The sequence below is a fragment of the Pieris napi genome, chromosome 3 (assembly GCF_905475465.1).
Source record: "Pieris napi chromosome 3, ilPieNapi1.2, whole genome shotgun sequence".
Taxonomy (NCBI): Eukaryota; Metazoa; Arthropoda; class Insecta; order Lepidoptera; family Pieridae; genus Pieris; species Pieris napi.
The window spans coordinates 13411621-13426835 of NC_062236.1; the positions used below are offsets into that span (position 1 = coordinate 13411621).

The 15215-nt window shown below is 34.0% G+C and overlaps 1 protein-coding gene across 3 annotated transcripts in view; it reads right to left on the minus strand.

Annotated features, from left to right (window-relative positions):
- The window catches only part of LOC125063294 (serine/arginine repetitive matrix protein 2), a 44784-nt gene extending 30791 nt beyond the window's left edge, over window positions 1-13993 (minus strand). The window contains exon 1 of one of the 3 annotated variants that reach the window (XM_047669679.1): window positions 13716-13993. In XM_047669679.1, the coding sequence (XP_047525635.1) occupies window positions 13716-13827 (112 nt within the window). In that variant the 5' untranslated portion in view covers window positions 13828-13993. Of the gene's footprint in view, window positions 1-3757; window positions 3914-13715 lie in introns of those variants that run through there. The other 2 variants (XM_047669681.1, XM_047669680.1) reach the window with 2 other exon arrangements.
- Between the last annotated feature and the right edge of the window lie 1222 nt (window positions 13994-15215).

The following is a 15215-nucleotide window of genomic DNA, read 5'->3' on the forward strand; positions in this document are numbered from 1 at the left end:
GCTGTCAAAACATAATATAAACAGGTTAATACAAAAACAAGCTTACGAAACATCCATAACGATCTCCCGTTTTAATTGGGTCACATTCCTGTATCGACTAGGAAATTTCAACGAATTTTGTACACTTCCTCATTCTTATAAAATCAAAGATCTAAGGACAGTCAAAGCGGAATATTCCTACTTGCGACGGCACTCTATAACGATTTTAAAGGGCGGCACTTGCCAACCCTCTGGCAATGTGTGTCGTTGGGCGGCAGTATCACTTAACATCAGATGAGCCTGTTTGCCTAAAAACCCTAGCGATCCCAACGTTTTAGTATGCAATGTAGTCCTCTCATTAAACCTAGGGCTGATGGCGCACCATTGAATCGGTGTAGCTATCGCCCTTAGCAGTTGAAGAGCACCATAAGAGGACACTACGTAAAGTTGTAATGAAACACCAATGGAGGAACACAACAAGTATTTGATGTTTTACCTTCACCACGGTAAAGAGCAGTTACTTATCCGTGTCCGCACTTTTTGTCAGAGAAAGTAAATAATAACCCTCAATTAGTATGTGTACTCATATATACGAAGCCAAACAATCATGGTTTCAAACCGAGTCTTATTTCAAAGTCAAAACATTTATTTCAATTAGGCACTTTTTAAAGTCTAAATTACTAGTTAAAAATATTTAATGACTCTAGATACCCCTTCCAAAAGGTAGTTTCATATGGAGAAGAATGGGGAGAAACTTCATACTTAATCTTTAAAAATGATTTTTACAATATTTTTATACATTGATTTGATTATATGTGAAGACCATGTACCTAGAATACAAAAAACTACTATACTAAAATAAAATAGGCGCATGGTTATAAAAAACAATGCAGCAGATAACTTAATTATTAGATACATGGTGTTCACTTATTCACAAATATTGCAACTATAGATTTTACATTATAAAGTTACGTCAAAGTTGATTTCTTAAAAAAAAAAAAGCAAATCCCTATATGACTAGATTATCAACCAGTTGATAATTTGTCAATTTGAACAAGAATTAAGAAGCTTGAAACCACTTTTGTTTTTTTTTTCTTTATAGCTTTTCACTAACAGTAATCCACCGTGACAATAAAATCAATAGAATGTATGAAAAACCTTGATTCTCGAAGTAATAAATTTAACAATCGCCATATTGCTTGCGTCAGCGCCAATTGTGTTTCACTTTATCGAAGTCGCCACTTGAATGAATTTCACAGAGCAAAGTATTTCAAGGAAAAACAATAATACACTTATATTTTGTAACTTCCGGGCAAAGACACCTAAAGGCCAAATTTACCAACTTTGGCTCAACTATAATATTTCTGTTTTTCTCAATTTATTTCTAATATCGCGTTAATTTCAATACATACGTTAAAAACCACTACAACGAACGATTCGACAAACTAAATATAAGTATAGTAATTCCTCCTATAACACGGAAGATTGGTTTCGCGTTATAGGAAACGCCTTGTAGGAGTATTCTCGCATAACGCGCGTGTGACCCCCTATAACGCGTTATGTACAAATGCTTCACGTTTGACTTTTGTCGTTAAAGGGCATTTTAATCGAATATTAAGAAAACAACTATGTTATGAACAAAATATGTGCGTAAATAAAACGTGTGAAATCCCCGCGTTATATTATGTGGGAATAACCGTGTTATACGAGTCACTGAAACCGCATAATGCGTTATAAGAGTACCATGTAATAAGGGCGTTTACTGTAGGGAAATATACGTAAATATAACAATTGGTAAAAGAATTTGTTTTATTAGGTAAGAAGAGGATTTTGGGTAACATAAGTTATTCTAGAAGTGCGAAAACGATACTTCAACGAAGCCAGGCGATTAATTGGCTTTCAAGTTAAGAACCTCTATAAAAATCAAGTTGTAATTAAAATGTAATTTCAAAGCGGTCAATGACCCTCTTCTGGTAATGGTCAAACGTTTTACAACCATATTTGTCAAGACATACAAACATGGCCGAAGCAAGAGCAAGGTTCGTGTGTCAAGGATCGTAACTCGGAACGATAATATATTTATCTCATATTATACCAAGTTTAATGTTTAATATGCTTAATAACTATAGGTAGACCACCTTGTTGTATGACCAAGTTTATTAAAAAAACTACACGAGTTCGAGACATTCACCGAATTGAATTATTAACTGAATCGAATTGCATCTTTCTTTAGCTTTACCTACCTACCCACAGTAGGTGGGCATACGTATCTCGTCACATAACAATCATAAAGAAAATTAACTTGAAACAATAAGTATAAAAAATGAGGAAGGAATTCTGAATACTATAAGTTATTTTCGCGCCAACAAATTCAAGCATGACAATCGCCAATTTAAAAATCGAACGCGACCAATGAAGGATGACGATTGCAAGTTGCAGCTGCGTTCAGGAATCCGTTGAGAAATCAGTTCAATTATTTATTATAACGTTCGCGCTTATGGGTGCGTTCTGACACGGTTTATGAGATGCATACAGAGTAACGCATCGCAATACCTGCGCGCTATTCGATACGCGGTTTTGTTATTTTCTATTATGCACCATAGGGTTGCCAAATTATTTTGAGAACGATCACGTAAAGCCCTACAAAGCAAAATACTTTATAAAACTGGTTTAGCCACGGTTTAAACTACGGCCTTGTCGAATGTTGTGTTGTTGGTTGAATTACCGCAACCTTTACACGGGCTCTCTCTATATATATATGTAGACATCCAGTATTTGTTATATATATATTTAATTATTGTATCACGAACGCAAAGGATACGAACCGGTTTTTGTGTCAATCCGTACCTACATAATCCGTGATCAACAAACGGTATGCAAGGAATGTTGTGTTGCAAGCGATATTAGTACTATGTACTAATACAAGGTACTACGAATAAAGTTTAACCTTAAAAGTTATTGTACAGTACTACGTTGGCGAGGGAAAGAGGTATAAGATTAGAGAGAGTTAATCATAAGAGCGTTGACGAATTATGGCGGAGAAATAAGTCTAGTCTGAGGGACTAGGTAACAGTTAGGAAATAAATTACTAACAATAATTTTCTTAAACACACAATATCGTCGTACCGATTTTATAAATGTTGATGTGAAATTAATAACATGATTTCTGTCTAAAAATTGAGAAATGTATGCCTATATTCGTGGCTAAACTTTAATAGCCTGTGGGTCTGTTACTCTGATGGCTGATGACTGTAAAGCTGGATGAGCAATACCCTTGCAGCCAAGTTGGCTGGTTTCCGCAAGCATCGTCGAGAGCACTTAACGTGTAACAGTCGGGGTTCTGAAATCTTACCTAAATAACGCTCAACACAATCTCATTCAAAGACGTAGTATCTGCGTTAGTTAAGGTAAGCTTTACATCGACAGAATAGTAATTAGTTTGCACGGTAACCGCTCAGCGCCGAAGCCATAGGATTATAAATAGATTCCAAACTCATAGATTAATTCTAAGTGTTGGAATCACTTCCTTCGCTCACACGGAATATCGCAAAGCTTTGTCTTCAATATACATTTGATTAAGATTATTTTATATGGAAATAGTAGCAGAGACGAAAGATGTAAATAATATTTTAAAATTTAAATCAGCATAATTCATTCACTGTTAGTAAAGTAAGTTTTAAAATTAAACACACGAAGTCTATGGATATGTAGAACGTGTAGAATAAAGATTATAGAAACATAATAAGCTATTACTTCTGTATGTAAACAAAGAACGTACCCAAACGCATCCGTCTGTTCGACATTTACACAAAAAGGCGCCACGATGTCATAGGTTATGTCACATTTTGACGTTTTCACATTTGAAATTGGAACTTGGACCTCGTAAAAACGCGTCCGATCACATCGCGCGTTCAACTCACTAAACTAAACTATAGTTGATTCATTTGAATCTATTATTATGCGTGGCAAGTGACCGTATGTCAAGAGCAAGACCAAGGATGGACTTGTGTGTGTGACCATACATTCATAACTCAATCGCTGATGAGATTGATCGGATCTTAATGCTTACGGGCCATTAATAAAGCCCTAATTTCCTTAACAGTAATTCGGATTACACGACTGCGTAAAGAATCCGTCAATTATTCGTTGATAAATTTTAATTGTATTTGTGAATTATGCTCAATTACGAGTAACGATGTTTGAGATGGTGATAAGAAGTCAACACGAACAAAAGTAACTAAATAGTTTGCTTATAATGCACTTGTTGTGTGATTGTTTTCTGTTTCGAAAATATCTCTTTTAAATAATAGTTTATAGAGGATAATAAGTTTTAGTATTATAAAGAAATAGCTATATAAGTTGAGTAAATTAAGTAATTATTTAATTAAAAGAGATCTCTCTTGAATAGAAAAAAAACATACGATAAGACTATCCACTTACGATTCCCATTCTTCTGATATCCGGCAGTGTACAAAGGTTTTATTGATTTACTTAATTTTAAATCATTAACTTAAGCGCTAGATTAAGTAACAAGGTCAATTCGGGCCCTTGTTGGAGGTATCAAATAACAATAAATTGCCATAAATACGATTATAAGATTACACCTACTTGTAGGTTCGATCAAGGAGATAAAATGATGATAGACTATTTCTTCTTTATAGGTGTCCTAACTGTTAACTTCAAATGTTAAACTAAGTATTGCGTTTAAAATTAAACAATTTTAATACTGATTATGTTCTCATATAACTTTTATATTAAAGTTACAAGCTGTCACTATTAGAGTTATGTAATCCGAAAATAAAAAATAATAAACATTAAAATAAATTTAAAAAGCCTGGTTCTTGTAGAGTACTTTTAGGTGGTGCTGGCAGCATTTTCCCTCTGCATTTTGATCAGATCAGTCGTGTATTAAAACAGAAGATAAGCTTTATTGGAAAATTACTTTTTAAACTTACGTTGAAGGTGTAAACTACGGTGAAACTTAATTTAGTTATTGTTTTTATTAGATAACCTGGATTCGTTCGAAAAAACTAAACAAGCAACAATTTAAAAAAGGATGTAATACAAGCGATCGACATAATAACTCGTAAGCATTAATTAGCATATTATGACCATTTCATTAACCAACCGCCGGAAAGACTAACTACGCGAAGAATTCACATTGCGATGCGGAAGCAGGTGTATGTATGTAGTTATTATGAACTCTGTCCATATACTTACGAATCACGTAACGAAGAAACCTTATGGCACACAGGGGCGGATTCGGGTACAGCCCGACGCAAAAACACTATTAAATTATTAAAAATAAATAGTCCTATCTGAGTGAAATTGTGAAGAAATCTAAGTTGAACGCTAGTAAAACAAACATAATACGATTCTTGGCCGTTAGCTAAAATACCAAACATATTCTTGTAGTACTGTAAAAGTGGTAGCTTTCTCTCTACTAAAGATCATTCCCACGATATTGCTTAATTTTAGTTCAGTAGAAAATAAATAATGAAAATATCGAATACATCCCTGGCTTACTTAGGCCGTCTAGCATTTCACGCAGATCCAGGTCACACGCATTAGTCTAGGTCTTCTGTAAGAGGATATTTGGCATTTACGACAACTGGTTTTGCCACTCGGCGTCTTGCAATAACTCAATAAGTAATTTTCGATTAAAACAAAGTGCAATCTAAGACATTAACATGAAGGTAGGGAGAGACGAAAGCAAGTAAAATGAAACCGTTGCCTCGATTTTAATATTACAATCTAACATTTAAATTAGTAATGAAAATAACGGTACCCGACGTTTTTTCTTAAAAAGCTATTATCAAGTAATTGCTCTTATTTCTTCACGGTCTGTTATAAGTAGTAGTGACGTGGAGCTGGCATTTAATTGGAAAAACGTGAACAAAAAAGCAAATCATTCAAGGGAAACGCTAATAATCCATGGGGAATATCAGTGACTCTCACCTCATAACAAAGATAGGAAATACAATCACGTACTAAAGGCATTGTATGTAGATGAACAAGATATATCACCCATTGTGTCATTCGAGCAGAAAATTTCATGTTTAATATGGAAAGTGGCTTAATGTTCAAACTATCAACACAAACAATATTTGTATTACTATCGTTTTTATATTACCACTTTTGCTGCAAATTCTCTATTCACATGCATACCTTATAGAAAAAGAAACAAGAAACAAGAGAAACAAAATTATCATATTATTTATTATATATGTTTGACATCACACTTGTTACAAGGAGGACAATCCGATATATGTTATAGAAAAGATATACATACGTGTGTGAAAATAACATGAGAACTTAATAAGGTGCAGCACTAACCAGATGCAATGGTCCGTGGGTCAATCAATGTAACACGGGCAATGTTTACTGACTCTAACACACAATTAATATACTATAAGAGAGTTCCAGCATACTTTGAATACTTCAAGAATCTGCAGAGGTTCCACCAGCAGCTCGTAACAATATTCGTAACAAACATTTATACTGTTATATAATGAAGTCGCTTTGACTGAGCGAGTGACCGACTTATAAAAACACTTTTCCTAATACTTTCAAATGTTTTATGACGCGTAAAAAGTAATGCCTGTTACCTTAAATCATACAAATGAGATTTGAGAAAACTGCTGACTAAATCACTCTCTCTCTCAAATCTCGGTATGGGATTTCAGTATCAACTTTTCAATATAGGTGATCGCCTTCTGGGGATGGCTGTCACGGGTCGTCTATTTTACTTTTTAATTTTTCACATAAAAAGAAAAATGCATCGACATTCCACCAACTTTGAATGCACAAAGCATCATTGAGAATCGCAAGCTCAACCCTTGTTTTCGTCACTTTCATCACAAAAATGCATTAGTTAAAAGGTTTTCTACAGATAAAAACTAGCAAGAGTATAATAATTAGGTTCTAGAACTATGTAATAAATAGTATTTCCTAAATGTTAATGGTGCAAATAAATAGTTTCGACAACCCACCAACGGAAGACATAAACATTAGAAACCGGCCCTCCCACCTATATCTGTCATGATGCTATTAATTAATTTTCATTCTTTTATTTTACGCCAAAGATTAGTGTCTATTTTCAACATGTTTTACTCAAAACATAGATTAATATTTTATATCGCATTACTAAACAATGTAAATAACATAAAACACTATCTCTAAAACAATTTAAAAAGATCAAATAAACAATGGTTTACTTGAGCCAGATTAGGAAACTTCCTTTTTAGTTAGGAATTTAAATTTCGAAAAAGGCATTTTCTAGAACATGGAGATAAGTGCCACAGATAATAGAATCATTTCGTATACGATGCGGGTGATAAGGCATTGTCGCAATGCAAATTACATGTCTTGTGTTACTAATTTTAAACACACTAAATTGCACCGTAATTGTAACTCCCTTAAAGCTATTTTGTTTATTACTTTTTTTAAATAGCAAAATGATTTGTGAAAAACTGAAAGTAAGCTAGAGGAACAAAATCATTTAATTTATAAAAAAATAAGGCACTGAGATGCCAATTTACGAGCTCGCTTCGCGTGTACTTCTACCTATTGGTACTTTACTATTGTAAACATAAATTAAATGGGAATGCATTCAGCAGCTCTATAGTCCAGTTGCTAACACAATAGCTTTAACATTAAGTCATTACAATTATCGAAAACGAATTGCTTCATTGACAAAAATATTGTTTTATAGTTCATTTTATTGATTAAATACAAAGAGTTTATCTCGTGTCTTAAACCAACCCATTAAATAATCCGACTCAAGCGACCATCAGAGTTAAGTGCCGGTAATGAAATTATTATAGAATTTAAATTAACTTTCCACAGCCTAAATATACATTAGTCAGTCAGTTTTGTCTGTTCATCATTATCCATCCTTGACTTCACATTTTAATGAGTAATTAGCCCATTTGTTAACGACAAAGGACGATTGGCTCTACGAGTTACTGTCCGAATAATGATTCATTACGCGAACATACAATCTGTTTCAAGAAAAAATATATATTTAAGATGTAAGAACAATTGTCTTGCGTCATACAACACGGTGTGTTTATAATTTAAGAATTGTATTGTAAAACTGCTCTCTAACGCGAGGTCTATCACAAAACATTAAATATATTATTTGTATTCAGTAATCCAGTTTTTGTTGCACGTGTGTCGTGAATCATATGATTTCGTAATCACGCCGTGATCTCTTGTAATGGTGAATGATGACTAAGATTAATTCAAAGATGGAGTCTTTCAAAGTTTACAACCAACTTAAAACTTATAATTTTCATAAATATAGACTATTGAGCCGTCAATACGTCAATATGTTTCTTAACGGTCAACTGAGCACACTCACAACTTAAGTTTTTAACGTAATAACTTTCAACTTTCTTTTGTTGTGAATAATACATCAATTTATAACGAATTGCTTTAAAAGTATTATACGAATAAATAATCATGAAAAATAAAAACGCCATATTAAAAAAATTTTTATTACTGAATGAGCAAAAACAGAACATGTTATAACACATTTACGGTAAAAACAGTGTAATAATAAGCAATCGGCATTTTTAAAGCACAACGCAAAAACTATTAAAAATGTTTGTAGATCTAGAAAGGTAATCAATCATTTGACTTTATTCTTTGTAAAATACAACAATAACTAATATAGTATAGAGTTTGTTGCTTTCATTCGTTTATTTTGTCTTTGGTAATCATGAAAATCGGCATTTTTAAGCATGAAACTGTAACAAACAAACCTACTTTTGTATTTAAAATATTAGCTAGGTAAACTCTAATCTATAAAAATAATAATCTAAGTATTATAATCGAGAGATGAACATGATTAAGACCCAGGTAATGGCGCTATGTTCACATTTTCACAAAACTAGCAGAATAGTACTATTCTGATACTTTAATAAGAAATAAATAGCGTTTTGTTAATTCTATTTATAATTATTATTATTTTGTTAATCGCCCTACATTTCAGACACGAAATAATCTCGCACGTCGAACAACATTGATTCGAGGCGAACTAGTTGTTATTTATTGTTTTACGTAGAATTTTATGAATTTAGTGTCTAAAGTAAACAGATATTCGTTCATTACCTAATTACAATAGTTTTTATAATTTTTTATCTTAGGATTAATTTATTTTTAAAAGAGACCTTTATCCGAACCCAATTATTGAGAATGAAATTGAGAGAGACTGAACCAAGTCTGGAAAGAGTCTTGGCCCTGATACCATATTACATATACCCATATTATATTATGCACCTTATTCCACCAGAGTCAGGCTCAAATAAAAGGCACGACATTGCGAAGGTCATTTTGAATTACTTGCAATGAAAGGTCGCTCACTCAACTCGATTGGTACTATCGGCAAAGTCGGCGGTAGGCACCCAATATTCACGCAATAGTAGTAGTTAAGGAGAGATCAACATGGCAACATTTGGATGAGGCTTTTGTATATACAAACTGTTCAGTTGTTTTAATAGTAAATAATGTAAAAAAAGATTGAATAAAAAAAAATCTCTAGACTAAGTACCTTCACTAAAAAGGCAAATTTTATTCATTTAATAAATAATAGGTAATTAAAATATGATTTATTGTTACCTAAAAGACCATTAATAAGACACCTACGGTACGGGGCATTTTCTTCCGGGCCTATATATAATAATATCGAAAATCCGATTCATGCACTGTGACATATATATATATAATATATGTTTATATGGATTTTACGACGATTCAAAAACATATTTTATATTGGTTTGATTTTTAAGTATTACGTTTAATGAATTAAAGTAAAAATTATCTACAGATTGGTACAATAAAGTATTCTTTTTCTTTTTTTGCGACTGAGGCGCAAACTAGCTGCAGTGGCAGAATGACCAGCGCTGTGGAACAGTTCTGCTCCAGCATAATGCTGAGCCAGGGCCAATTACAACCACAACACACACGCATTACACTTAAAACGTGCCTTGTTCTTTAAAAGAAAAAACTTGTTATCTTTCATTATTTTTTATTATTTTTATTTTGTATTTCTGTGTGTGTATTGTTAGTAATAAATGTGATGTCTATGTACAGGGTGTCCCGTGGCAGATTTAGGATTTGAAATTCGAATATTTTTCTAACGGTTGCGCGGAGGACCAGGGAGGGGTTACAGTTTGGCGCTGCAATTGTGCGGATTGTTCAATAACGATGTCGCAGTGGACTGGCGCGCACCACGCTTTCGCAGTTGAAGCGTATTATGAAGCTAATAAATCGGGCACTGTTGGTCGCCGAAGATTTTGTTCTCACTACAATATTCGTCGCTTAAGTGAAGCACCGAGTGAAAGTTTGATTAGGACGTGGATCCAGAAGTTCCGTGCAACAGGTTCAACAGTTAACAAGCCAAGCCCAGGTCCTAGCCGAACTTCAAGGACTGCACAAAACATTGAACGCGTTGCAAACAGTGTGCAAGAAAATCCTCGCCAGTCAGTGCGTAAGAGAGCGTCAAGTTTGCGCCTTCCAAAAACCACGGTGCACCGTATTTTAAGCTTGGACATTAAATTCCATCCGTTCAAGATCCAATTGGTACAGGCACTTAAACCAAATGACTTCAGAGAACGCAAAGAGTTCTGTGATAACATGTTAAGCTGATTCCGAGCTGTTAACACCATTTGGTTTAGTGATGAAGCTCATTTCCATTTGAATGACTTTGTCAATGAACAAAACTGTCGCTATTGGGCGCCAAGAGGACAAAACCTGCGATTGAAACACCAAAAAGCATTGCATAGCCTAAAAGTAACTGTTTGGGCAGCTCTTTCTGTCAATGGAATAATTGGATCGATTTTCTTTCAAAATTCTCGTGGAGCAACCGTAACTGTTGATGGTGAAGTCTATCGCCGCATACTTAATGAGTTTTTTATACCGAAACATAGAGAACATCCATCGAACAGCTTTCATACGTGGTTTCAACAAGATGGCGCCACGCCTCACACATCAAGAGCCACCATGAGCCTCCTTCGCGAAGAATTCCCGGAAAATTGATAAGCCGATTTGGGGACATCGCATGGCCACCCAGATCGCCAGATCTGGGAAAGGAAATCTTAAAGGGAAAAGTGTACGACAGTAACCCGACAGATCTATCGGATTTAAAAGAAAATATCGTGCGAGAAGTGAATGCTATTCCTCGGTCAGTTTTGCAGCACGTCACTCAGAATACTCTCGAAAGATTCCGCGAGTGTGTACGAAACATTTGGACGGAGTGATCTTCAAAAAATAAAATCCGCATGTCTCGTCTCTCTTTTTATGACAAATATTTGTATATTCTAAAATAATAACATTCTTTAATTTAATTAAGGAATCCTAAATCTGCCACGGGACATCCTGTATATTGGCACCGACGAGTATAGGCTCCCGAAACACAGTTCTCACTACATCGGGACTCTGGGAGACATATTTTTTTTGCAACTTATATTATAGCAATAAACAAATGCTAGTCGAATCTTGAGTATTTAATTTTATTTAATAGCTATTTAATCCACGCCAACTAAATAGCAATGTAAATGTATGAAAGAAGTGAAAATTAAGTTGGGCTTTTCGAGCCCACTTGTTTACGACTTGGAGTATACCACTTGGGAAGCATGCCGTCAGACCAGTCATGAGGTCATTTATTATCTTAAAGGTTAATCGTATATTGCATGCGATTAGGTTACGATTTGTAATTACTTCTTGTATATATGTGCTATGGCTTCGTCCTAATATAAAATTATTTTTAGAGTTTTTTACGTCATTAATCAAAAATCCTCAGACTAACATAAAAAAGTGAGGACCATAGATTGTATTGTTTTGTACGAAACGCTGTATTTTGCAATATTCTTATCTTTGGTGAATATTTGCACAAATATTTACACAGATAACATTTGGTTGCCAGATCAAGGTGAACTAAATTTGCTTACTTTCGTTTGATAAGCTGATAAAGTTAAAATTTACACGACCTTGACTTTGACAATGGTATGTTGGTTAAAAGAATTTTATGCTTATTACAACGATTTGTATAGACATAGGTTAATTAAAAGACGTGTTATTATTTAAGAATTGAATAAACGGTGAACTTTGTTTAAGAATGAATTAAATGTTTAATTGAAAGAAACCCCATTTGCATACTAACTACTAATCCCACAGAATTTTAAAAATGTTTAAATTTAAGTTAATTTCATTTTGCGAAAGCGAGAATTTTCATGATAAAATTCTTGCGCTTAAAATATATGTATATACATAAATATGCTCGATAACGCCAAATGCTGATAAGTTTTATAATTAAGGCTCAACATTTAATAATATAACTTTAATTACATACATTAGAAACGTGACAAAATGTCATGTCTATATTATATACATGTAAATATATTATTAATTTAAAAACCTCATACGCGGTACCGGTTTTCATAAGTTCTCGTAGACACATGAGACATTGCAAAAGGATGTGGTTTCAGTTCTAAAAATCAAAGTTGTAGACTTTGTTGAGTTATAATGCTATTAAACTTTCACTAGAGTCATCCTTGTTTTAAACTGCTTCGCAAAACCAAGTAGTTTACAGTTACATCTTGTAGGTGAATTGCTGGACTGAATAGTGATGAAACTTGTGTGGGCTGTGTTCTAAATTCTGATATAATCGGATTGAATTGATTTGCAATATCTACTACCTGGTGACTTTGGTAGTACCAGTATTCTTATACCTAGCAAACCTAGGATTATTCATACAATATTTAACCCCACTAAGAATAAAGTAATCTTAATTTGCGAATGTTAGCAATTACCTAACAAAAGATTTAATAAAAAACGACTCAAATCACGGCTTTGTTTAAATGGAAGGTTAACTTTTAAACTGTACTAGATACTGAAGGAAGCCAGTATGAAAACGCATCTATATTTAAATTCCACTATAGGTAGAGTTAAGTAGACTGAGCAAATTATCTAGTATTAGTTTATAGTGGAGCATACGAATAACAACTCTCTAATAATATCTGCTTTTCTGATGTGTGAAAACATATTATTAATATCCTTTGACGATAAGAAAGCGTTGTGTGATTTGCTACAAGGTAACCAGTTTCTTGGAATTCTGTGTTTGCGTTTACAGAAATGTAAGTTGAATAAAAACGAGTGCTTAATGTGTGTGAATAACTAAAAGACCAATGTAATATATTTATAAAAATTTGTTATAAACGCTCTACTGCTGCATTTACCAATTATTGTGTCAAATTTATCAAGATCTCTATCCACGTAGGCCATATTATCGTCTAGACATAGCCGTAGTGTATTCTTTGAATCCCATACAATTTAGCGTGTCCAATCATGAGTTCGTTTTATTCGTATGTAAGGTTTTATTTTCTGACCATTGTTACAACACATATATTAAAAGTAATTAACAAACAAACAATACAGTGTGATCTGGTTGGGTGAATAACAAAAACCATTGCAAAACCATGCGTACAACAAAGAACGTTTCCATGCGTTCAAAAAAGTGCAAATCAAAGTAACACAAGATCAATAATAATGCTTTATATATAAAAGGTAAAAATATAAATTAATAGCATTGACATTCCTTCAAAGCCAGCAGAAAATCGCGTCTTTTCCCATAAGAAAAGGTGCTATGTACTTATTCGGTAGAGTCTGACAGTTATTCACTTGCACCTTTCTCTTCTTATAACCGACTAAGTTTCTAATCGGTTTACACTTACCGGAGCTAAAGAAATCCTCTTTCTCCAATATTTCATGCTGGAAGCCATAAGCGGGCAGCCATGCATGGGAGCCAGGCGGTTCAGGCCAATCTGAAATCCGCACGTCCTCCATTCTAACATGAACACAACACTGCACTCCTTAGCTACTTCACATGCATGCACTACCTCGGCCGTCCATTAGCTTCTCATTTAGGACGATAACGGTGTTGATTCGGTCCGGTCAGCGAAATCACAAGCGCATCAGACGACGTGCGGGGACTGACTGGCGGGCGGCGCGGCGGCGCGAGCGCCGGTTGACGGTTCGCTGCAGCGAGCTGTCTGCCGCGCCGGCGATAAGCGTTGCGTAGAGCTTTGTGACGCCAAATCATTAAAAAAAAAATATAAACTTACCATACAATTGTCAATTATTAATATTATCAGTTTTCACGCGATCAGTAGGTATGAGACAGATAAATCGCAATGCATCTTTCAAAATTCTGTCTAGCTTTACTTAATAATTATATCGTAGCAGAGATACAATTTAAGCCGCCGCTATCACACAGTTTACTCCCAACAACAGCCCATGCCGTGGAAGGACACTTGTGTATTACACTTTCACCGTCAACGTGTCTAAAATTACTGTACTTAAAAGTAATATTATGGTCTATCGCGTAAAATCGAAATACCGATTACAAAGGTCAAAGTTTGACCGAGCATTTCAATTGAAAGCGAAATCGTGCTTAAGAAATATTCTAATTTCAGGTCCAGGTAACGCATTAAGCGGAATTATATAGTATTTCTTAATCACTGTCGATATAAGGAAATATAGTATTAATATTTTAAAACTTCATATAATTGATATAAAAGTGTATTTTAAAATAATAGCGCAATTCGCAATGACTATATATTGTTTAAGTCACGGTTGCGTCACAGACTTTCTCCTCCTAAAATACATTGAAAGTCATATTCTGAACGCGATCTTCACAATTAAAATAACAGAACCCTTATATGGAGAGAACGTAGCACAAAACGTTTTTTAAACTAATATTTATCACGCAATATAAGGTTAATACCATTTCGTGACGAAAACATAAAACGTAACGCCTAGATCTATAAAGGAATAGGGAAGTCGATTTTCTTTAAGGCTATGCTTGGCTATTAATTTTTTATGTTTTTGTTTTATAAATATTAATCGTGAAGAAAATAACCAGTTTTTAAAGAAACTTAGCTGTTCTAATAGGCATGAGTATTGTGTCAATATGAACCTATTATTTTATGATGGAGGTTTTGCCATAAATATTCGTAAACCTAACTCATTAATGTATTACATTTGAAAATGCATTTGATTAATGTCTAATTTCCTTTGTAATTTATTTTCAACATAATTCAACGCAGCGAGCATTATTTTTTATCTAACATCTTATAAACAGTTGTGCGTGTGAATTAATAGTCAATGCTCAATGTAATAATTCATACGCATATACATACAAACATTAAAATGTCGTACAAAGTGTGTGCGTG